The sequence below is a fragment of the Octodon degus genome, unplaced genomic scaffold (genome assembly GCF_000260255.1).
Source record: "Octodon degus isolate 3935 unplaced genomic scaffold, OctDeg1.0 scaffold00035, whole genome shotgun sequence".
In the NCBI taxonomy this organism is placed as follows: Eukaryota; Metazoa; Chordata; class Mammalia; order Rodentia; family Octodontidae; genus Octodon; species Octodon degus.
The window spans coordinates 14,801,296-14,826,296 of NW_004524611.1; the positions used below are offsets into that span (position 1 = coordinate 14,801,296).

Genomic DNA, 25,001 nt, shown 5'->3' on the forward strand with positions numbered 1-25,001 from the left:
TTCTCATATGTCCTGAGTCTTAATTGACCTTGGAAGGCGAGGGCCAAAAAGTTGGCTGGGGCTTCTACACTCTTGATCTGATGATGGCATAGGAAAGCCACATCAACATACCACAGCCACTGGAAGAATGGGAAGGGATAAAAGAGTAAGCACAAAGCATTTAATTTTAACGTCTGTAAAGCAATGGTAGTAGTGTTACCAGTCAAGTTAATGTGCAACCAAAAATAGACGGTTAACAAATGCAGGGCACTGCAATTTGGTAGAAAATTGTGTAGCCTGCATTGTTTCTGAAGACAATCAATGATACAGAAGAAATAAAACCTATCGAGCAAAAAATACCCTACAACTGCCTATGCATTTGAAGGCACTGATTAGAAAATAAAATGGATCAAAAAAACCTCTACCAGGGTACACAATAATCCTAGTTATTCAGGAGGCTGAGGTAGGAGAATCCCAAGTTTGAGACTAGCCTGGGCAACTTAGTAAGAACCTGTCTCAAAAGAAATAAAAGAGAACCAGCAGTATAACTCAGTGGTGGAGTATCTGCCAAGCATTATGTGAGGTCCTGGGTTCAATTCCCAGCACTACAACCAAATAAACAAAACTATACTAAAGACAAAGCAAAGTACTATAGAGGAAGGAAACAGGAAGGAAGTTAAGTCAAGCCCTTAACATTCAGTTCTTTGCTGTGGGAGTATAGGTAACAATCTATTTTAAAAAATCTTTTATAATTTTCTAAATTTCATGTAATAAGGATGTGCAACTTTTACAATTAAAAATGAATGTCACAGAACAGGAATCCATGCCACTGGTTTGGGAGCATTTCACAGGGAGGCTGTTTCTCATTTCCACTAGGCTCCTCTTGACCACTCAAAAGGGCTTGGCAAGGCTGGGACAGTGTGAGGCGAGTCTTCTCTGTCATTTCTGGAGAAGAGATCTACTGTGTGACCACGAGTGTCGTGGCCAGGGCCCTCTGTGACAGCTGAGGCTCCCTGTGATGAATCAGAAAAGCCAGTTTTAAAGAATTTTGCTGGGGACAGAAGGTGGTAAGTGTGCCTCAATTAGGTGTAGTGGTGACTCAACAGGCTATCCTGGGCAACACAGTGACTTAGTGAGACCGTAGCTTTAAAGAAAAAGGTCAAACCCAGGTAAACAATGGTTTTCTCTTATAGAACTTTCTCAAAACATACAGCTTATGTATATTCATGAAAGTTATATACCTGCATACATGCAGTATCCTGGAGAGGCACATTTTTTTTTGTGCAGAGTGTGAGCTTTGTTTGTATGTGCATGTCATATCTGGAATTTGAAATCTGGCCCCTTTTCCTGTAGTCACAGTACCTTTTTCTTTTCTTTTTTTTTTCCCTCTTCTTCTTCTCTTTTATTTCTTCATTACTAGGGATTGAATCTAGGACCTTTACACTGAGCTATAAGTCGAAATAGGGTCTTACTAAATTTCCAAGGCTTTGGTGCTCTTTCCTCAGCTTCCCAGAGGACTGAGATTATATACTTGTACCTGCTATTTTAGTGGAGGTCTGAAGTACAGATTAGCTGGAGGGAAGAAGGAAAGGCAGCCAATTCTCTTGGGTGCTTTGTAATTTCTAGACCCTTTGTAAGTCCAGAGAATAGACAAATGATCCTTAGCACCTGAAGGAGTTTCTACCTGGCATCAGATATACAAAGTCACCTTTTCCTTTCTGCAGATTAGGGCACTGGAGCCCAAGAAACAGAACAGCTGCTTCAGGTACCAAAGCCAGGAAAAGCATTTCAGGGCTTATGCAGGCATTAGATTTTAGGTGTGAAGTGAAATACTTGTACAGAGATGGAAATCACAGGAATTCTACCAATTGCAGACTCCTAGAGACAAGACACGGGGAAGAAAGCTGCCAGCAGCAGTCCCCTCCATGTCTGATTTAGTGTTCTCTAGGGTTTTGGGGACAGTAGGCTCTTTATTGGCATCTACAATCTCAAAATCATAAAAGTAGCTGCTTCTTTATTTTTAGGGAAATTAATCCAAGCAGGATAATTACAGCAATCCTTACTGGAAACTGATGACTCATCAAAATGACAGGAAATAGAAAATGTTACATTCTTAAAGGTACAGGAGAAAGACTGTTTCAGGATGCTTAGGTTGCTCTCTTCTGACTTCACCAGAGGAAATGATATTTGTCTAATATGATAAAAACAGTTGTGTGACTCTCAGGCTCAGTCAAGGGGGTTCCCTTGCCCTAGTTTCTGGAGTTTCGTCTATGGAAGTATAAAAAAATCAGAGGAGCCATCTGCAATGGGGCTCTGGGAATACGAAAGGGATTGAGACCTTCTGGGAAACCTGATGTCTCCTGGTTATAGGTAATATCCCTCCAGTACAAAGGCAGCCCCAGAAAAGTACTTTATTTTATTATTTATTTTTGCAGTGCTGGGGATGTAATCCAAGTGTCATACCCTCAGGTCCAGAAAGGGGCTGTAAAAATTACCATGGTCTTATACAAAAAGCACAAAGGATGAGGGGGTGCCTGAGGTGCCTGTTTTGGGGATGCTCGTTCCTGTAGGGAGCATAGGAGACTTGCTCAGTGGCTGCTGCAGAGAGCAGAGTGCTGACACAGGCTGTGGAAAGCCAAAGCTTTCTGCAGGGGGTACCCATGCCAGCTGTGCTCACAAGCATGCTGGTCACACTTCCCACATGTGTTCTGAGTTCACAGGTTTTTCATCAAGGGCTATCTTGTGTCCTCTGCAGGGATGTGGCAGTCCTAACCCTGTGATGCTGGGCATAGGCTACCTGAAATGTTTCTAGTAAAACCCCCCACTGAGAGAGCTGAGGGGATGTCTTCACCTGCCCACAGCCCATAGCAGTGGGTGATATACATTGGTCTCACACACACACACACACACACACAATACAAAGTAAACACTAAAATCAACCCAAGTGAAGTTCCTCATAAGTGTCTCTTTTGTAGTGGGCTATAAAAGTATGTGTATATACAGTGTTGTTCTTTGAAAAAAGCAGAGAGGTGAAGAATACAACATGGGAATCTTAAAGAAATATGAAGTTTATTGGCAGGAAAGGTATGGGAGGGGCAAATTCTCCTAAGACTAACATAAGCTACATAAAATGTAATATATTTCAGTGCAATTCAATATTTTCTTTCATTGAGGCTTGGAGCCCTAGCCCACATGTTTGGAGGAATGTGAGAGACTGACTGTGTATGTTCAGCTGATGTTCCCTGTCCACTCAGATCAGAGGGACAGAGCAAAGAGGTAGCTGTGGACTGCAATAAAAATGTGAATTCTTAGCTGGATTGGTAGCATAAGCTTGTAATCCCAGCATTTTGGAAGGCTGAGGAGGAGGCAAGAAGATAAAAAGTTCAAGCTTAGCTACAGCAATTTAGTGATACTCTGTTTTAAAATATAAAAAGGACTTAGGATACAGGTCAGTGCAAAGGCTCTGGGTTTAATCCTTACTACTGAGGGGAGTGGGGAGGAATTTCTGCACTTGTGCCTAGAACCCCAATCTCTCAGCTGGGAGGACAGCTTTTCTGTGATGTGTGTGTGAGCAACTTACACCCAAGAATGAGTGAACAGCTGTGTGATACTTACACAAGGACATGGGCAACAAGAGCTGTATAAGCATCTTTTAGGGTAGCTGCTGCCTGCTGAAGACAGCCTGCTCACCTGCCAACTCCCAGGCTACCTACAGAACTCTGTCAATGTCAAAATCCATACCTATGGGATCTGCTGGAATGTCTAAGTTCAAGTCCTCTAGAGTGCTATATCTACACATGCTAAGAGAGATGGGGAAGATAAACACAGGGTGACCATCTGAAGAGGAGGTGCATTTTCACTTAAAAAAAATTCAAGCAGAAATAATTAATTTATTTAACCCAGAAGCAGTTCTAATCTGCAACATTGCAATCTGCTTACACAACAACTGTTTTGGCAACCCCCCCCCCCATGTTCCAACAAATATGAAACTGTATTTGCCATTTGTCTAAGGAATCCTGCATTAATAAACATGAAGAGGAACACTTTTACCTCCCACTCTCAACGACAGGACAAAACAAAGACCAGCTGTGTTCATCAATGGGGCCTTGTTCCGTGCATAAAGGCTAATTACATTTTGCTTCAAGCCTACACATAGAAAACTTTACTGCTGTCCCTGTCCCAGCCAGCTCTTGCTGTCCCAGCTGATACATAGTGATGACTGTCCACCATCAAGGGGTCTTGGCCAGCCTGGGCACTTTTGACCTGTACGCTTCTTCCCAATGAGGGTGAGGGAGACAGGATTAGGCACGTAGTGTGTGTCCCTCAAGGTCACAGGAAGATGATACCACTCGGGCCAAGCACACAGAGCCAGCAGGGGCATGTGTGGGTGCTTCTTTGGCACTCACCACTATGCATGCTGCTCACGTGCCCTTCATGGCTCTTCTCAATTACCCAGTGGTTCAGCTGGAATTATGCCCATTGTACAGGAGAGCTGGGGAGGTCACAGCCTAGCCAAAGGAATACAGACAGGTCTAAGCGATGCACCATCTCCAAAATCTATTTCGACTCTGCCCCCAACTTTCTCTCTCCATTCTCAGTTACTAAAAAGTAGAGAATTCCACTTATCAGGGAAAAAAAGACAGCATCTGAAATGTTTTAAGACTGTTATGAATGAACATATTATGTCTAGTTAAGCATACACAGGTTAGAACTGAGGTAGATAGCTAAAATGACAAACTCTTCCCAGAAAATAGGGGGAGAACCATGTGCATGGGGCTATGTGATCATTAATACTGAGACCTCTGCCTCCAGTTAAGAAAGCAGTCCTACCCCCACCACCTCAGGCCATATTCTACACTTGTGGTGGATTACCTAGGCTGGGGAATCAGACCATTTCTGATCAGGCAGGTGATAGCTGGATTCAATACAAAGCCCAGTCCTTTCAGGCCTGTCACCTGCTCATCCCATTAAGCCAGACCTTCAGAACCCTGGGCAGGCCCTTCCAGAAACCAGCCTGGCCTGGATCTTCCATAAGCTTCCTGCAACCTGACCATAACTCATCTTCCAGTTCCAAGTCCCAGTTGGGTGTAATGGCCTGCATTTGTAGTCCCAGCTACTCAGGAGTCTGGGGCATGGGCATGGCTTGACCCATAGGAGTTCAACACTAGCCTGGGTAATACAATGAGATTCCTGATTCAAAAAGCACAACAAAAAAGCCCTCAAGTCCTTTGTCACTGTCTCTGAGGAAGTATCCTTCATGATTATTTTCGTTCCTATTCTCCAGGGAGTGCAGGTGCAGGGAAGGGAAGGCATGGAGTTACAGCTCCTCCCAAAGGCTCTCACCTTCTGGGTCCTACCTGGAATATGAGACAGTCCCGCTAGCACTGGCCACAGGGCACTGTGCTGCTCTTGTCCTGCCTGCCTCCTGCAGAGACCTTGTCAGGCATGTGCCCTATCCCCTGGATCCAAGCAGCAGTTACAGGGCTGCAATGACCTTCTCCCTGCTGAGGCATGGAGGGCTCAGGATCCAGAGCCTGGTGCAGTTGTTGGGTGGCCTGTGGGGACGCCTACCATCTCTTGAGACTCACCTGCTACTTTCCCAAGCTGGTCTCTTGCTCCATAAGATCTACTCACCACCCCCTTACCACTAGGCAGGACAGAAGGGAGACACAACTACGTCAGCAGTCTGGTGACAAAAGCTACCATCCATACACAAGACATCTTTACAAGACAGAATAATTGCTCCTTCCCCCACACTTCTAGTTTCCATTTACTGTAGTTTATGAAACAAGTAAGCAATGTTTTATCTGTTTGTTTTGGAAAGAAGTCTCTTGCCTTAACATACACTAGTTGGGGAGGGAAATGGTCCCAAACCTTTTCTTACTGAGTCCACATCAGTGAACACTACTTCCTATCTGATGCCAGAAGGCCAGAGTTTGCCACGTCAATCAAGGGTCAGCAAGATCAGCCTCTGGGAGGTCCTGGGGTGACTAAGCTCAATCTCATGATGGCTCCAAGATTTAACGTTCTTAGTGTCATTTTGGTCATGCAGTATTTGTCTTGTTCACTTAGCATGTCCTCCAGGTTCACCCATGTTGCTGAAAATGACAGAACCGCCTTCTTTTTAAAGGCCAAATAGTATTCCATTGTGTACACACACCATATTCTCTATATCCATTTGTTTACTGGTGGACACTATGGGTATTCCAGATCTTGGCTACTGTGAATAATATTACACTGCACAGCAGAATGCCTTCATCCATATGAAGCACTCATCTCACTTCTTCTGGCTATATAGTGGACTACAGGACGAGGGACTATAGGATCATATGGTAGTTCTATGTTCAGTTTTATGAGGACTCTCAACTGTTTTCCATCACAGCAATGCTAATTTACATCGGTACAAAGAGTTCTTTTTACTCTGCAGCTTTGCCAATACTTACTATCATAAAAGTGTTTTTAAAATGCATAATAGGGGCCCTGTCCCTTAGCTCAGTTCTTTAAGTGGCTGCTTCAACAAAGCAGTCAGCCTCAGGTTGCTGTGGTTCAATCCCCACAACTCAAGCCAGCCAAACCTGCCCTGAAGGCATTCGGAGAAAAAAAAAATCCTTCTAAAATGCATAGTAAAGCAAACCCTGGTCAATTGTGGAGACACAAAATTATGGATGAGTAAATTGCATTGATGCCTTTTAGGAAGAGGTATGGTTTAAAAGTAACAAAAACTAGTGGTATGATCAAATCTAGTGCCATACAGGAATATGTCAGTTAGTAAAATGATGTGAAGAGAGAATTTACCAAAACATTAATTAATGAATCATCTACTAATCAAATTATTTTAGAAAAAATAGTGCAGGTAGAATAAAGTCCAAACAGAAATAACTGAAGAAAAAAAAAGGATGAAATGGTGGCACAAAAAGAATAGGAACCCTGAGGCATGTCAAGGTGATCAGGTTTCACCATGGCAGCTGGTGAAACTATGATTGCAGCTTGGGGGTGAGGGGAGTGTGTGTGACACAGGTGCCTTCGATCAGCCAATGGTGGCTGTGTTTTCAGATAGCACTGCCCCAGGAATACGAGGAATTAATACAACAGCCACAAAATTTCAAAAGCAAAATTTTAACCTTTATTCTACTGGGTCTAAACCTAGGTCATTCTACATACAGAAAGTCCTATTTTTACATGCACAGAGAGAAAGGTAAATGATTCATAGCCCCCACAGGGCTTAGATATTAGATAGTCTAAGAGCACAAGGACTCTAGCAAGTCAGCCAAGGGCACAGGGACTGACCAGGATACTTTGGTCTTTGCAGAATTTATGGTTCTGATCATTAGACTGCATAGCTGGGCTCTTAAGGCCTTGGGCTGAGTAGCCTAGAGTAAAGGGTCATGAACACACCAACTCATTGGATGGAAAGAAACCTCAAAACACAAGGGAAAACATGTTGGAGGGTACAAGGATGCTGAGCACCAGCACTCTCACCAGTAGAGAAGCCCCAGGTAGGGAGTGAGGAGGCTACTCAGAAGCATCCTCACCAGTGCCCACTGGACATCAAGAGCACTATTGCTGGGCACACAGATTTCTTGGAAGAAAAGAGCATTTCAGCATTAAAAAAAAGCATTTCAAATGTTAGTCTGGTACTGTTTGACTGATCACTAGCAAAGGAGGCATGGCTAGGAGTGGTCTCCGTCAACATCATCTTCTCATGACTTACAGCACTATTCTCTCTGGTATGTGCCACAAAGTATATTCACAATAAGTCATACTGAATTCTCCCAACATGAGTTGAACAGGAAACAAGCCTTGGGGGACCACCCACCCAAAAATGTAGATTCATCTATTCACTTGTTAGAGCTCACAAGAATCAATCCACCTGCATGGGAATGTGCTTTTAATGTTTTTTTTAAGGGGCCTTGAGGGAAAAGAAGAAGCCAAAGTAAAAAGTGAGTGATTTGCCCAGACCAAGTTCTGCAAAGAAATGGCCCAAGTGTCATATCTCTTCTAGGCTGACTTCTTTCCCAGTAGGCTCATAATAATGAAAGAAGTGCTGTCACACCTGGGGACTGATCTGATGTGACTGATTCCCTGAAATGGCACTGAGTCATCATAGTGACACAGAAGCCAAGCAACTTCTCAAACCCACCAGGCCAATCTCTAATAGATTAGCAGAAGCAAGGACAACCTGAATATAACCGAGCAGGAACTTACTTTGCAGTAGTTTCTTCATCGTATTTGGTTTTCAGGTCAAATAATTCTGTTCGAGTTTTTTCAAGGGCTAAAAGGATAGAAAACCATAATATAAGACACTAATTGTTTCAACTAAATTCAAAAAGTAAAAGTATAAAAGTAGTATGTTCTTATTTCAAAAAGGAGAAATATGCCAGGCACAGTAAGTACATGCTTATAACTCCAGAACTCTGAGATAGTGAGGCGGGACTGTAAGTTGGGCAACTTGGCAAGAACCTATGCCAAAATATAGAAAGGACTGGGATATAGCTCACTATGAAGGCCCTTTGTTCAATCCCTAGTACTGTAAAAAACAAACTAGTAACAAAACAAAAATAAAACCTCACAACCACCACCACCACACACAAGCCCCTAACAGGTAAAGATGATCAAAATACCATGAATGGAACAGAAAGTCACTTTCACTTCTACTTTATTTCAACCCAAGCACCTCCTAAGAGAACTACTGTTCATAGTTCACTGCCTAGATTTCCTGCTTTTCATATTTTTATCATTTAAAAATATTTCAATATGCAATTGCACAGAGTAATGTCCTGCATAATGATGCTTTTTACAGTTCTTCTATAGATGGCAAGACTAGAAGGTGGTTTTGTAAGATGAGAACAGAGGTGGGAAGTTCCCGCTCACCAGGACTGTTCTGGTAGTTCTCACATCACAGCACCATGGACTACTCTCATGTTTGGGGGGCTGTTGGTGTAACAAACCCCTGCACTGCTAGCTGTGCAAACATACAGCATGTACAATTATGCATGACACTTGATCATGGTAATACATGACTATGTCACTGGCTTGTATCTCTACTATACTGTATATTTTATCTTTTTTTTGCCTTTTTGAGATAGGGTTTCACTACTACACTGGCCTTGAATTACCTTGTAGTCCGGGTTGGCCTCAAACTCATTGATCCTCCTGCCTTAGCTTCCTGTGTGTTGCGATTATAGGTGTGCACCTTTATGCAAGGCAAACATTATTTTATAATGTACTGTTTTCTTGGAGTGGTGGTGATACTGGGATTGAACACACAGCTTTTGCACTAAGTCACATCCCTTGCCTTGTTTTATTCTTTGACAGGGTCTTGTTAAGTTGCTAAGTTTTCTAGGCTGGGCTTGAACTTTCAATTCTCCTGCCTCAGTTTCCCAGAGTACTGGGATTTCAGGTGCAGAATTGATGCCCAGCAAATATACCTCTACTTATGCCAAGAAAAAGAAATTTAATAGGAAAGAGTGTGCCAGGTCACATAAGCTCCAGGCTTGTTTAGCTTGCGTTTGTGGTGTCTTGAGCCCATGACAAGTGATTGGCCTGCCCTGTCACCAAGGTATGTGAGTGTATCTGATGTCTGGAGTATTACAAAATCTGTTTATGGCACTTATTTCAGAACACATCTCCTCTGCACAACTGTGCATACCCTGCCACCAATAAATAGGATGTTAGGAATATTTTCAGAGACTTGCCCTTCTCCTTTGGTGTTGGGCACAGAAATCTCTCCATGTGAGGACATAGGCAATGTCAATATAAACAAGCTCCTCTTTTTTCAATTTTTTCTGTTCGTTTGTTTTTTTGCAGAACCAGTGATTGAACTCAGGCCCTTGCCAGGGAAGTGCTTATTCCACTGAGCCATCTGCCCGGCCCCTAAATGAGCTCTTCTTTTAGGACAACTAAAAGTGCAGCTTCCTGCTAAAGCACTGTGCATTCAAACTTTCCATGAATACTACCCACTTGGGTTTCCAGAAGGCAATCTGTACTGCCATGTGTATCAGAAGTGGGGACCATTTTTCTTTGCTCTCACCAACATTGGGTATTATCAATTAAAAAAAATCCAGCACTTGGTGTAGTGGTGTACATCTGTAATCCTAGCACTCTGCGAGGGTGAGGAAGGAGGATCCTAAGTTCAAGTCTAGCCTATGTGACTTAGTGAGATCCTGTGTCAAAAGGAGGTGGGGTAGGGTGGGGATGCACTCTGTAAAAGCCCTGGGTTCAACCTCCAGCACTCCATTCATGCATACATAAAATCTGACTGTCCGGTAGGTAAAACAAACTTTCTTTCATTTAATTTTTTTGTGACTACTAGCTATTTATCTTTCTTCCTTTGTCCCTAGAACTCTAAAGTGCTCTTTATTTTCAGTTTTCCTCAATGCTGAGGATGGAACCCAAGGCTCTATACATGCTAGGCAATTGCCCTACCACAGAGCTATACTCCTGGCCTGGCCTTTAAATTATGGATATAACTCATCTGCTACACTGGTTGTGATTGTCTCTTCCTCTGTCATTTGTATTTTAACTTGGATTATGACATTTTCCTTTTTTTCTCATTTAAATTAAAGATACAGTGCTGCTTCCCTTTCAGGGAAGAAAAAGGGAAGGAAAAGAAAAAAGTTTAAAGAAACTTTAGCATAACCTTTTTTAGGTAATTTTTAAATTTTAAAGGTTCTGCTATTATTGTTCTCCTTAACTTCACTCTGGGTAGAAACACGCCCCCCCCATCTCCTATTATTGTTCTAAATGAAATGTCAGTCCTTGACAGTTTGGTGATTTAGACATGTTTGTTGGAAAAGAGCAGAAAGAGGATGGTGGTGGAAGGGATAGAAAAGGCACGCAGATCCTCCCACCTCCACATTAACAACTCAATGCCATGACTAATAGAATCAGGTGCAGCAACTGGGAGGGCTAGAGAATAATTCTGCAGCATGGGTTTCCTTGGCTCTGCAACAGGTAACAAAGGGGACCTTGACAGTCCTGAAAACTGACCACGAGTAACCAATTAAGCCTATCCCGCATCAACTCAACTAGGATGAAGAGCACCAAACCTGTTTGCAGAGTCTGAAGTTTATGCTCTGCCTCTTCGAGCTTTGAGGTGGTTGACATCTGTGTCTCTTGTAGTTTTCTAAAAAGAGCAGAAAGTCAGATTGGTTACTATGTTTACCAATGGAGCTGCACTGAGCACCTCAGGACTCTGCTCATCCTCTCTCTTTTTTGGGAAGTGCAGATGGTGGCAGGCACACAATGGGGTGTGCCTCCCAATTCCCTGGGGCCTGCTCATAATCTGCACTCCAACACTGTATGTAGCCTTATATTATGTAACCTGAAGTGTACATCCTGTAGGTCTTGACATACAGCGATTGGGATGGAAGGTTATCTTATATGTCACTTGTTCTTAAGATGCCAGATATTAAAAATAAAAAAATACCATCATCACATACTCATTATTTTCTGAAGTTAGCCTGAGAAGAATGATACATTTACATTCTGCTGACACAAAAAAGAAATTTGTTGGAATAAAGGATGTACTAAAGAGATGTGACAGCTGTCCCAGCTCTGTTATAATGGAATGCAAATGCAAGTGCAGAACTGAAGGGGGAGATTCTGGGTGTCTCCAACTGCATTCTACACATTTATATATCCCATAATCTCCAAGTAAATTCCTGGGTCAATAAATAGCATCACTTTCTCCTAATCTGCACAAAAATCTCTAAAAATATGTTTATTGCTTTTACATCACAGGAATATAACACATGATCTCAACATAATAAACTTGGGAATACAGAAAAGAAGAAATGATTTAAATAAAAGGTCATTCTAATTTCTGTCACCCACAGAAAAAGTAATGCTAATATCTTCGTGCATTTCAAATATAAAACTAATAGATCCTAGGGCTGGCCAAATAGCTCAGCGGATTGGGGAATCGATCCCTGGGCCTGCTGTGCTGGCCCCACCCCTGGGGTGTGCTGAGATGGCAATTGAAACTGGGTGTGGTGGTGTGCACCTGTAATCCCAGCTCTGGGAAGGCTGTAAACAGGTGGATCACTATGAGTCTGATCTAGTAGTGAGACCCTGAACACCCTTGTAGACCCTTCCCTAAAATACAAAAGAGAAAAAACCTAATGGACCCTAAAATTGTATAAGTAAAAATTCATAAGCACTTAGAAAACTCCAGTTCTTTTGTATCTTCCTAAAATGTTTCTGTATGTATAGAAACACAATGTAACAAGTAATACAGTATAATATACAATGTGTAACATACTATAGTCCAATGTAAAGTAATATGTAACATATCAGGAAATATAAACATGTAACATACTATAGCAGTAATATATATAAACGTGTAATATATCAGAGTGAAATATAAACTAATATGTAACTTACTACAGTATAGTATACCCTAATATGCATTATATTACCCATGGAGTGATACAAGCTCTTACCTACAGTCTTTTGCTCAAAGGGGATCATAACATATGTCATTCTAGAGTTTTTCACTTGTTTCTGTATTTGGAACTGTTCTCTTCTAGCACATATAGCTATCCTTGACTCTTACTATAGAACTAACTTAATGAAACCTCTGTGGATATCTAAATTATTTATATTTACATCTGCTAAACATTTCCTCAATGATCATTATGGAGATACACTTGCATAATTTTGAAAGTAAATCTTTTGGATGAAATCCTAAAAGAGGAATTAATGGTCAAAGGCTCTGTACAATTTGCTTTTGCTTTAATAGACAGTGAATTACTTTCCAACAAAAAAGCCTCACCAATTCAAATTCTACCAACAATACATTAAGAGTGTTTTTTTACACCCTGCCAACAGTGATAAAATCAAACTTAGTATTTTGCTGTAAAGTTGAGCTTTTTCTCTTTGTAGGAAATGCTTGCTTAGGCAGAGTCAGTTTTTATCAATTTTCAAAAGCTCTTGGCATTGTACAGAAAATTAGTTGTCTTTATAGAGTGCAAATATTCCTAATTTATTGGTATTTTAAAATTTTATTTTTGTTTTTAAAAATTTTTAGTCTTATTTATATCACTTGTCTTGTGTGCTTAGACTTCTCTACTCCAAAATTAAAAATAGAATATGAACCTGTTTTTCCAGTACATATATGACTTAATGTAATGATGATGATGATGATGATGATGTTGACAACCACAACTGTTTTTGTGTTAATGGAGATTGAACCCAGGACCTTGCATAGGCTTGGCAGACACTACCACTGGACTACATCCTCACCTTTATTAATATTTTTTCTTTTTTCTTTTCATTTTTTTGTGGAACTGGGGATTGAACTCAGGCCCTTGCGATTGCCAGGGAAGCGCTTATTCTACTGAGCTACCTCCCTGGCCCCTATCTTTTTTTCTCTAACAGTCATTCTATCTTTTAGTTTTTGTGACACCTGGGGTTACTCAAACCTTGCACTGAGCTATAGTCAGAAGTCTTATTTTTAGATGTTTCCTTAATGCCTAGGCTGATCTTGAAATTCTTTTGCCTTGGCCTTCTCAGTAGCTGAGATTGCAAGTGTGTGCATCTTTGCCTGGCTTTAACATCTTTTTATTACTTTTTTTTTGAGACTAGGTCTCATTTTGGCAGAACCTGGGATTGAACTCAAGTCCTTGAGCTTGCCAGACAAGCACTTATTCTACTGAGCCATCTCCCCAGCCCCCAACATCTTCTTATATAATCACTCCTTTTATCTAATTGGGAAACTCAACTGAATAATACTGAGATCCCAGGTAAGTTTATTTCTACCCTTTTGTGATACATAAGTTTGTTGTGAGCAGATGACTGCATTGTCTTCTACATTTTTCACTTCATATTATTTTGGATACTTTCCTCCAGTTATTGTGAATTCCACACAAACTATGATTTTCATGGCTGTGTAACATTTTAGTTAGGGACTGCCTTTTATTCATTTATTGTTGGTAGAACATTTAGATTGCCTGTATTTTCCTCTAGCTATCAGTAACATGGTAAAAGATCTCTAGACAAGAAGTACTTTCTTAAGAGGGATTTATTTAGGACTGCCTCCCCATTAGCTGAATCAAGGAGGCTGCCATCTTTAGGTCCCCATCTGTGATGCTGTTTTGTTGGGGGTGTGCCTTGCCACACTCTCCTGGCAGGGTGGGGTCAACCTATATCTGCAAGTTCGGGCAGTCTCAAAAGGATTGGCCTTAGTCTCACAGTGAGGCCACAATGACCTAGGCAGCAACTATAGTGACTGGGTAGCCTGATCTGTAGTTACACAGTCCTGCCACATATCCCCAATTATTGGCTCCAAAAGCTTATCAAAGCTTTTTACTCCTAACTATAATTTTAGTACCTCTTGTTAATTTTTTTAAAAACCTTTTTATTTGCTACACAGTCTCCCTACACAGCTCGGACTCATAGTGATCCTCCTGTCTCAGCCTCCCCAATGCTGGGATTATAAGCATGCACCACCACACCTGGTTTTGGTAGCTAGAACAGTGTGCCTGGGGTTCCAGGGCAGCAGGGCATGTGGTATAGGGGATAGAACCTGGATACTTGCACTTGCCAGGCAGGTGCTTAGACTGCTGAACTATCCCCCCAGCCTGTCTCCTGTTAATGTTAATATGAATATCTTTATGCTACGGCTAAAACTGAGGATCTTAAATTAACCCAATAGTTTTTAAAATCCAAACTGAGTTGGAATTGGCCAAGCTCAAGGGTCTTTACAGTTTTTATAAGAAATCTTTCATAAAATCACCACACCAGTGAAAAATCAATTCATTTGTGGGAGAAGTTTTGGGTAAAGTAAGGTATTAGAAATAAATTGCATCAGTTTGCTTATTTTGCTAACATGGGCTGAGTACCCTCATATGAAATGCTGGAGGGACCCCAAATGTTCTGAACTTTGGAATTCATTGGATTTGGGGCTAGTTACATAGGGTTTACTATATGAGCATTCCTAATCCAAAAGTCAAACCCTAAAATGTCCCAAATATCCTTATCCTTTATGTGTGTATGTGCTGGGCGTAGGACATGCTAAATTCTTGGCCTTATACATGCTAAGTACATGCTATACCACTGAGCCAATCCTCTAGATCCCAAGTACTTTTGGAACATTTTAGATTTTTGGGTCAGGGATGCCTAGTTTTTATGGATTTCTTGATATATGAAGTGCTGTGAAGTAATGAAAAAAGACAAAACAGAAAACTAAGATTCCACGTATGTGTGATAAAAATATCAGAATTCATTGAAGAAGGCAAAGTTCACTGCGTGCCCAGAGCTTCCCTATAACACAAATGTGCCCAGAGGACCTGCCTGCTCTTGTCTCAGATGGATAACCACCAGATGCCAACCTGTTAACTCAACAGCCCTGTGCTAACCTCTGGACCTATTGGGCTTTGAAAGACACCCTCTGCTCCCTGACTGGCAGACACTATCAGCCACTAGAAAAGACCAGTCCACTGAACTCAAGATGACCTCACTGATGAATTAAAAGATCATGGGACACTTTCATATTTCAACCAAAATTTTGCCTAGAGCTTTGGGGATTTTTGTGTATACTCTCGCTGATTCTCAGGAACATTTTCCAACTGTCTTGTAACTATCTTGTCAAGTTCAGAGGTAAAATGTCATTACTCTGGGAGCACCAGAACCCACGCTTACCTCTCCTTCTCAGCAAAATCATTTTGCAACTTTTGTTCCTTCTCGAGAGCAATTGTCTCTGCTTGGCTCTTCAGAGTCTGTTCATATTCTCGGATTTTCTCTTTAAGTGCTTTTATCGTAACTTCTGCAGAAAAAAGAGAGAAAACCTGACAGTAAGAAGCACAGTTTAGTGTGGCTGTCTGTATCAGTCTCTTGGAACCTGGACGGAGCTGCATGGTTTAAACTTGAGTTTCTCCATGCTGACATAAAATCAATGATTATGTGTCCCTTCAGAGACCTTTTACTCCCAAATGTTAAATTGATCTCGCAATGCTTATGATGAGAAGGGACAACAGATTTTTCTGGAAAGGAGGGTGTGGGCTTCTCTAGAACACTTTAAAACTTCAGTGAGTGTTGGGGGGGGTATACAATGATAAAATATCATCTTACTGGTGAGTCTTAAATTTTTTTTTTTTTTTTTGCGGAACCGGGGCTTGAACTCAGGCTATTGCACTTGCCAGGGAAGTGCTTATTTCACTGAGCCACCTCCTGGGCCCCTTGATTTTCTACTGAGGGAATATTAATAAAGTTTTAGTGTGGGTTTAATTATTTTCTCAGAAAACAGTTCATCATCATGGGACTTTATAGAAGCAGAAGCAGGTGAATCTACAGATTCCTCTGGTCCAGGCACACCTTTGCAGTTTCACAAAGGACAAAGAAGTAAGGACTACATGGTTAAGAGTGCTATCTTATCAGTTGGGGGTTTCACCCTTGAACTTGGGTGCTGGGGATGTCCTCTGCCAGAGAACCTGGCAGATATGGGCTGTGTGGACACACAGATGATAAGGATCTGGGCAGAGACACTCAAGTAACTGGCAGGAGGCCAGGAAGTGTCCCAGAGCCAAGTATGAGAACTTGGTACTCAATAGCTGCACTGAGACTCCAATGAGCCCTGTAGCACTCCACAGACGAAGTCTGTTAGCAGGCAGTCCAGCCTGGGCTCCTCAGTCTTTCTCCTGCTCTGCACAGTGACAGCAGGTGCTTCAGCTACCCAAAGCAGGACTGTCTAAGTGAAAGCAATGCAAGGAGTAGGTGTAGTCTCTGATCCAGGTGCCTTGGGGAAGGACATCCACTATGTATTTTCCCACGGACTTCTCTCCTTGCCCTTCGATCACTGTGGCCCCAACCTTGAAAGTGGTGCTTCTGAGGACCATTCCCTGCTGCTTATGGAACCATCTCTAAAGAGGCTGGAAAGTTTCTTCCCTACAGGCCTGAGGCAGTTGGGGATTTTAATTTTTTCTTCTTTTTCTGGGCTCCACCTAATGAGGAAGGTCAATCTCTTTTCTTAAAGGAGCCTTCCCCTTTTATTCACCAGGCTATATGATGTCCCAGGCCTAGAGGATAGGGTCCTGCCTAGACCCCAAGTGTTTGTCTATTGGAATGCACGTGACACACACATACCAATGGTGTTGCAAGAGCTGAAACTCCAATACCACAGGCTGAGCAGGGCTTTTCAGTGAGGCCTGGATGTATGATACACTTGGGATCCTTCCAAGAAGCATGGGGTCTGTGCCTGATGGGGTCTCTTTGTTGCTGGTGGCTGCTAGGCTGACTGTCTTAGAGCTTGCAGTCCTCCTCTGCTGCCTAGATCTACATCAAGGATACTTCCTGTGTCCCTACATAGGTTCTTAGCCATACGTGGCAGATGGTGGTGTGGCAGAAGACACTGACATGCTGGCATGTGCTCGCTGTACCCAGAGGCCCAATTTACTCATCTCTAGTGGGGATCTGTGTACAAGACTTTTTCTTTTCCTGCTCTTACTTCTGGACCATCTTCACTGTGGTTGTTGACTATAGAAACAAGCGATGCATACCCCTGCCCCTCCAAATTGTGATTGTGTTAAGCTGAGGAGAGAAAAAATGGTAATTTTCTGGAGATTGGGAAAACTGGTAATCAACAGATAAAGAAGGGTAAGTTCTGACAAAACAACAGTGCTCAGCTGACCTGGATACAGTGGTGCATGCCTTAATCCCAGCATTTGGGAGGCTGAGGCAGGAGGACTGCTGCCAGTTTGAGGCCAGACTGAACTCTCACTCAAAATACTGGTTCTTAAAAAAAAGCAGCCAAAATCTTAAGTATTGAGTGCCACATATATTACTCTCATTTCATTCTACAACCCCAGTGGGAAGTAGAGAACTACTCCTAAGACAAAGGGCATCTAACAAGAAGATGGCTCAAGGCCACATGGCAAGATCCTGGCCACCAAGGGATTCAAACCAAGTCTTCTTGCCTCCAGAGGCTTATTCCTGAGTCTGGACTAAGTGTTCATTTATAAAGCACATGTGAGAGACCTCTGGGGCAGAAACAACTCTCACTACTTTGATGGGTTCCTGGTCAGAACTGGTGATGGAGGCACTGGTTAGGCAGGACGGGGGAAGCAAAATCTCACACAGCCCTGTGGGTCCTACTATAAACTTCAATACACAATAGGAAGCTCAATAAATATCAAGGGTGGGGCTGTCAAAATTAGACATCTGAGAGAACAAATACAAAGGACACTCCCTTTACATAATGTCTCTGTGTAAACCACATGTGCACATTTACAGGTTATCTGTCACGTGGGTACGGAGACAAAGCTGACAAGAAAGAATTCCTATTGGGAATGGCAATGCTTTCTTTTAGAAGGATCATAGCTTAATAAGCCCAATGCTTCATTTTCAAGCAAGGCAATGCTATGCCTTTAAGTTCCAAAACCTCACCATATTGTCTATGGAGCTAGTGGGGTCTGGAATGACTTTGGCTCCCCCAATGTCTTGTCCCTTATGTTTCCCAGCTTCAGCAAGGTTGCCCGTCCCCCACTTGAGGGCTTTGCTCAGAGACCCCTGAGAAAAAGGCCCTGGGAGGGCCAGCAAGGTAACTCAGTGGACTAAATGCCTGCTTAGGCAAGCACAAGGACCAGGTTTCGATCCAGGCACCACTGCCACACCAGCCCTGCCCCCAGGCATGCTAAGCCAGACACCAAGACTGGGCATGGTGGTGCATGCTTGTAATCCCAGAGCTGGGGAGGCTGAAAACTGGAGGATCACTACAAGTCTGAGCTATACAGTGAGACCCTGTACCAAATACATATACAAAAAAAGGGTCCTGGGGCTTGCTCCATTTATAGCCTTATACCCTCCTAGTTCTTTCCACATCACCCCTGTTTTTTTATGGATCTTCCACAACCATTCCTTCCTCCTGACTCTACTTTTGACATTCTCAAAGCCAAAGGACTTTGCAGTCTACACTCTGCGTCTTGTAGCTCTCTAAGCCTATTGAATAGAAAGCCACACAGAGGACCAACCAAGTGGCTGCCTCCCCTTTCTACTCAATTCCTTATCCTCACCCCACACAGGCTAGACTGTGAAGGGGAGTTAGTTGAAGAGCATGCTGGTGTGGTCAGAGAGGCTGTGAGTTTTCTTTGACACAGGAAGCGTGGAGGTTCTGCATTTGGAATGCACCTGGATTTTAGGTGAAGGAGGGACTTCCTTGTTCTTCCCTGACAGGAGAAGCCAGAACACCTTTGCCCTCTACCTTGTTGATGCGGGCAACCACACCAAGAGGCTGTTTTCTTTCATGAGAGGCATAATGAATAGGTAAAGCCAACAGGAAAGAGCAGTAAGCACACAGCCTGTGAAGATGCGTCTAGTCTGGAGCCTTAATGGATCAGCAGCGATTACTAAATGACTTACTGTGTGTGACCCTTTGATCATGAGTTGGCTCTCTGACAGGTGTCGCCTGGAGGCAATACATCAGTCTTTTAAAAGGCAGACCCTATCACATGATGATACAGCAGGAATTTTCAAAGAATCCTGATCAGCCCTGTCTGAGGGCAATAAAATCACACATAGTCATTGTGCAGAGGAAAAGTTTGACTTCGAAACAGCTAAGTATTATCATTAGCTCTCTTTAATGATTCTTTCTCTTGCCCCACCCTGGCTTCATGACGTGGGTAACAAGTAGAACTAGTCCCAACAGTAGGTGAAAGCAATTAAGGAAAAAAAAAAAATAGGGGGAAAGGAAAGCAAAGGACATTCCACCAACCTTGATTTTTCACTTCAGCAAATTCCTTGTTGTATTCTTCAAGAGTTTCCCTAAGTTTCTGGTTTTCCGTCTCAATGTCATGCAGGCGCTGCACTTTGAGCTGCAGTTGCTGTCCCAGATCCAGGGCTGGCACTGGATCTGCACAACAGGAGAGTACACGTCAGCTCACCCTGAACCCCACCCTCAGGGAGGACAGGCTGGAAGTGGCCTTCTGGGTGCTTGTGAAGCCACCTCCTACAGGCTCTCCTGGAGCTTCACCTTCTCACATACAGTCCTGGGACCACGGGTCAGGTGGGGGCTTCTCTGCTGTTTGACAACGGAGACTTACGCCAGGATCCTCAATGTGTGAAAACTGGGTGGAAGTAGCCTTGGGAGTCACTGGTATCTTCCAAGTCTCTTGGTATGGCGTAATGATTTAATGATTTTCGTGGACAGCAAGGGGAAAAGTGCCCTGGGAAAAATCCCTGATTGCCTAGAGCTCTGCTTAGACAGGTGCCTGTAAGGTTAAAGTCCCTAGTTACTTTGTAAAGCTGGTGGTAACCCCTGACACTCTGGAAGCCTACATATTGATAGAACACATGGGTGGTGGGCAGTTTCTCATTTGTGTCTCACAGCATTGGGAAGGGGGAGAATGGGACAGAAAAGAAAGCTCTGGCAAGTAGAACTGGTCCAAGGCTGCCTGGCTAGTTTGTGGGCACAGAAAATATGACCCAAATCAGTTAGCTCCAAATGACTACTCTTCATGACACAGAAGGCCAACTCATAATAAAAGGGATCCTCAAGCTTTAGAAGAGGCCACCTATTTCAGGGCATGATCACTTTTCATTGCTATCCTTCACTGATGACAAATGCTGAGGACAGTCAGGTGGGCAGCTGCCTGGCCTAGCCAGCTAGATTACCAAGTGTCTGATTATAATACAAAGGGCAGGACAGTATCCAGGCCAGTTCTGTGAGGTCTTGTGACCAAATAAATGTTGTATCTGCCATCAAAGTTTTTTAATAGTAGATTTTAATCACAAGTTGGAGACCAGAGACATGCAATTTATGGGGCTGACTCTTGGCCCCAGTTTTACCATTCATTCATCAGACAACAGACATTAAATGTTCTTTTGTGTCAGTTCAATCTTTATTTTTCCTTCTGCTGCCTAGGAAGCAATAATAATCTACCTGCTGGGACCAGTGGAGCACGTCCTAGGAATTCTCAGGTTCTGTCAGAGCAGAATACTCAAATCTGCTGGGCTTAGAAAGATTATTGAACATACTTCTGGCATGGGCACCAACCTCACTGTGAGATGGCTGTGGAGATTTAGTCTCCCATTGTGGAATGCTAAACACCATGCACGGCAGATCAACAAGGATATATATTTAAGAGCTCACTTAATTTTCTGATGCCAGAGCCATTAATTTTTCAGACCACCCTTGCTTTGTGGAATTGAGATCTGGGCCCAAGTAGCAGCCAGGAGCTCTCCGTGATGCCAACGTCTCTGCAGAGTTTACATAAAGTAGCGCTAGGCTATGTTGGTTCAAGTCAGCAGAGCCAAGTGACAGGTTTGATGCCAACATGATCCATCATTCAAAAGCCCTGCCCACCAGCCATTTCTTCTGGACCATTTATTTGTACATTGTCTCTGACTGTACCACCTTCTCATTTATGTTTTTTCATTATTTAAATCGGTATTAAAATATTTATGTTAAATTAGATTTCAAAAGCAATTTTGGGAGATGATTCTAAGGAGCAGTAACAATGGGAAAAATGGAACTGACATTTGAGGTGCAGGCTGTTTTTTTTCCCCCCTTGGTGTTGTTGGTTTTGGATTTGAATTTCAGTATCTAAGAAACCTTCCTGTGCCTCCTCCCCTACCTCCATGGTCTTGTACTGGGCAAATGGACTGAAGGAAAGTAGCTGTATGCCCACAGCTGCCTCCCTATTTAGCTATAATTTGATTCAAAGGTCAGGGAAGAGAGGTCAAATGTACCACTGCACTTGTAGAGAATTTCATTAACTTTCACTTATGTCAGTTTTCCTGAATAACTGCTAGTACCAATTATAGTTTTAAAGAACTAAGTTGGCATACCACACTCCATCCCTAAAATTCCTGTCAATGTATCTGGTCCATTTCTTTTCAAAGGCCAAGGCCCACTATGTCTACTTGGATGAGAAAATAACTTCTTTTATTTGATTCTGTAAGGAAGCCAGTGACATAAAAATTACATGTATATTATTAAGTGAATAGTAACTAGGCCTATGGAGACATTTCTAGAGTGTCAGACTGTAAACAAAAATCTTGACAATCTCCTAATTACTCACTACAATATCTATATTTAACTGAACATGGTCAATGCTGAAGTAACAAAACTGGCCACAGGACAAGAAAGGGACTGCATACTCAAACATCTCTATACATTAAGCTTCTAACTTTACTGTATACAGCTGAATGACTTTAAATGCCTATAGCATTTGAATATTATTTTGGGATATGTAAAAAGCATTGCTAAAGTGGCTCTTAGGCTTAATTTTTATTACTCGTATTAAAAGAACAGCTAATTACTACATGACAATATAATGATTCTAGCATGTTTGGGCTGGAGACCAAAACAATGAATTTCAGCAAGCCAACCCCAGACCTGCATGCTAATCTGGGGAAATCACAGCTTTCTGTCTTGTTAATGATTTCCAATGCCATTTAAAGCCCCCAACAAGCATTGTTAGATCTTATGCTGTATGTCACAAGGCTCAGATCTCAGCAGCTCAATTAGGGAGTTTCTGGGGGAAGCAAAAGAACACACCCATATGTAAAAGAACACACAAAATTCCTGTAACCCTTGTCTTCCCAATCTACTCTAATTCAACAGGCTTGGCAACTAGCTCCATGACAAACTTGCAGTGTTTTATAATCATCTAACAGTTAATTCCTAAAACATTCTCTGAGGTATTATTGTAGCTCATTATACAACCCAGAACTCAAAGAACATAATTATAATAAACAACAATACTGTCACCTGTATTTATTCAGCACCTTTTGCTAAGTGTGTGTAACATTATCTCATTAATTCCAGCCATCACAGAGAGGATGGGGGAGGGTGCTGTAATGTGTCAGGCACTGGCATCTTACCCAGGGACAGAGAGAGAGAAAGGACAATGGCCAGGCAAACAGGTATGAAAAACTCTTAAGAATTTTGCTTCCCTAACCAGCAGCTAATTCAATCTGTTCAAGTACTAACTTATCAAGTATTGCCTAAATGACTATGTGTTCTGGAAAAAATGTGGTTTAGGCTAGTGTGGACACAACACTTGGTTAAGTAAGCAGGAAACAGCCTCACATGAGAGGTAAACCAGGTTTGTTTTTTTTTTAAAAGTAAAGCAAGAGAAGACCAACTGTATGTGAGACAGATAAACCAGACAAATTAGCGCCCTGAGCTGATAGTGGTTTTGCTAGTGGATAAGCAGACTTTGACTGATAGAAACTGTGGGGAGTCAGTTATGTGGGTGACATACAGGTGGGGAGCAAGGAGCAGTGGCAGACATGGCCCAAAGAATAGTTCAGTTGGAGGCTTGGTATGCACATTCTACGACATCAGGGCCATTCCAGGTACTGAGGGAACATGGGAGTGAACAGGACAAAATTTCTGCTGGCAAAGGCTTGTTATGGGGCTGTACAGCCCTATAAAAGCACTAATGAAGTGAGAGAAATAGAGAGGAAACAGATACCAAGACATTTATCTTTGGGTACTGCTGAGTGGGCAGAGAGAAAACAAGGTGCACAGACTAAAGAGTCCCAGGAAGAAGGGGGGTGTCCTTGAGACAGGTTACTAGGGATGGTTCTGGAGGGGCCTAAGACATGGGGCTGGGTGGCAAGCACAGTCATTTGCTCTATGCAGCAGCAGCAGCCAGTGCAAAGAGCCTATGCTGAGTTGTGAACATGGCATGTAGCTGCAGTGAAGGGAGAGGACAGTGGTAAAGAAAAAGTTACAGAGGTGGACTGACCTCCAGGATTTAAAGATCAGTATACATAGCAGTACATGCCTATAATCCCAGCACTCTGGAAGGCGGAGGCATAAGGACCCAAGTTTGAGGCCAGCCTGGGTAACTTGGTGAGACCTTGTCTCAAGATAAAAACAAAAATGAAAAAAAGGTTGGGTGCGGATGTGATTCAATGTGAAGGCCTTCAGCTCAATATCAGTAATTAAGGAAAAGAAAAATATAAATATGATAAGAGGAGAAATGGAAGATGTAAAAGAGAACTGAATTTGAATTCAAGAGCTGAAAATAAGAGTGTCTGAAATGGACTGGGCCTTGGGAAACTCTCAGAAGCACAGGACTTTCTTACAAGTCAAGTCACTAAGGCATAAGCATAAACATGAGTTCTACTGGGCTGGCCAGATAACTCAGTGGAGGGATGGGGGCTCATCTCAGCCAGCATGCAAGTCCTGCCCCGGGGCACGCTGAGACACTGATTGACACTGGGCATGGTGGTACACTCCTATAATCCCAGTTTGGGAGGCCAAAAAACAGGAAGGACCACTACAAGTCTGATCTGTGTAGTGAGACCCTGTAGACCCTGAACTAAACACCTAAGTTAAAAAAAAAAAAAAAAAAGATGAGCTCTCCAATTTTCTTAAAAAGTATTCCACATTAGCTATCTTAGGGCTGGCCAAATAGCTCAGCAGATTAAAGCACCTATAAGCAAGGGCCGGGGGTTCAATCCCTGGGCCTGCTGTGCCAGCCCCACCCCTATGGCACGCTGAGAAAGCAATTGACACTGGGTGTGGTGGCACATGCTTGTAATCCCAGCTCTTGGGAAGCTGTAAACAGGAAGCTCACTACAAGTCTGATCTAGTAGTGAGATCCTGAACACCCTATAGACCCTTCCCTAAAAAATACCAAAAAAAAGGGGAGAGATATGATTTCCAAATTAGCTATCCTGTTTTTTGATTGCAAATGGTTGTTATATCAATGATTTGCTGCCTGACATTTTTAAAAACATAAACACGTAATCAATGTCTTTGGAGTAAATGTGATACTTTAATAGTAAGAAAAAACCTACTTCTTAAAAAAAAAATCATTGTACAATGACAGATCCTAAAAACGGGCATTTGGAAATACTTCCATGAACATATATGTAGGAGAAAAGACAGAAGCCTATATTAAATTGTCTCAATGCCTCATACCACACAAGGGAGAAAATTCAGTGTGGGCCACTGTCCTACTGAATTCCACACACCCAGACCAATCGCTTTTTCTCTGTACCTTAGTTTCTTCATCTGTAAATTCAGTGTAACATCTGCACCAGTATTATGAGGTTTTTATAAGGATTAA

General features: G+C 42.4%; 1 protein-coding gene across 11 annotated transcripts in view; it reads right to left on the reverse strand.

Annotated features, from left to right (window-relative positions):
• Positions 1-25,001, reverse strand: part of Cux1 (cut like homeobox 1) — a 394,563-nt gene that overhangs the window by 117,636 nt on the left and 251,926 nt on the right. For all 11 annotated transcript variants that reach the window (XM_004630467.3, XM_004630466.3, XM_023714408.1 and 8 more), the window contains exons 5-8: positions 19,685-19,822; positions 15,622-15,745; positions 11,028-11,104; positions 8,185-8,251 (exon numbers count right to left, since the gene is read on the reverse strand). In XM_004630467.3, coding sequence (XP_004630524.1) covers positions 8,185-8,251; positions 11,028-11,104; positions 15,622-15,745; positions 19,685-19,822 — 406 coding nt within the window. The remainder of the gene's footprint in view (positions 1-8,184; positions 8,252-11,027; positions 11,105-15,621; positions 15,746-19,684; positions 19,823-25,001) is intronic.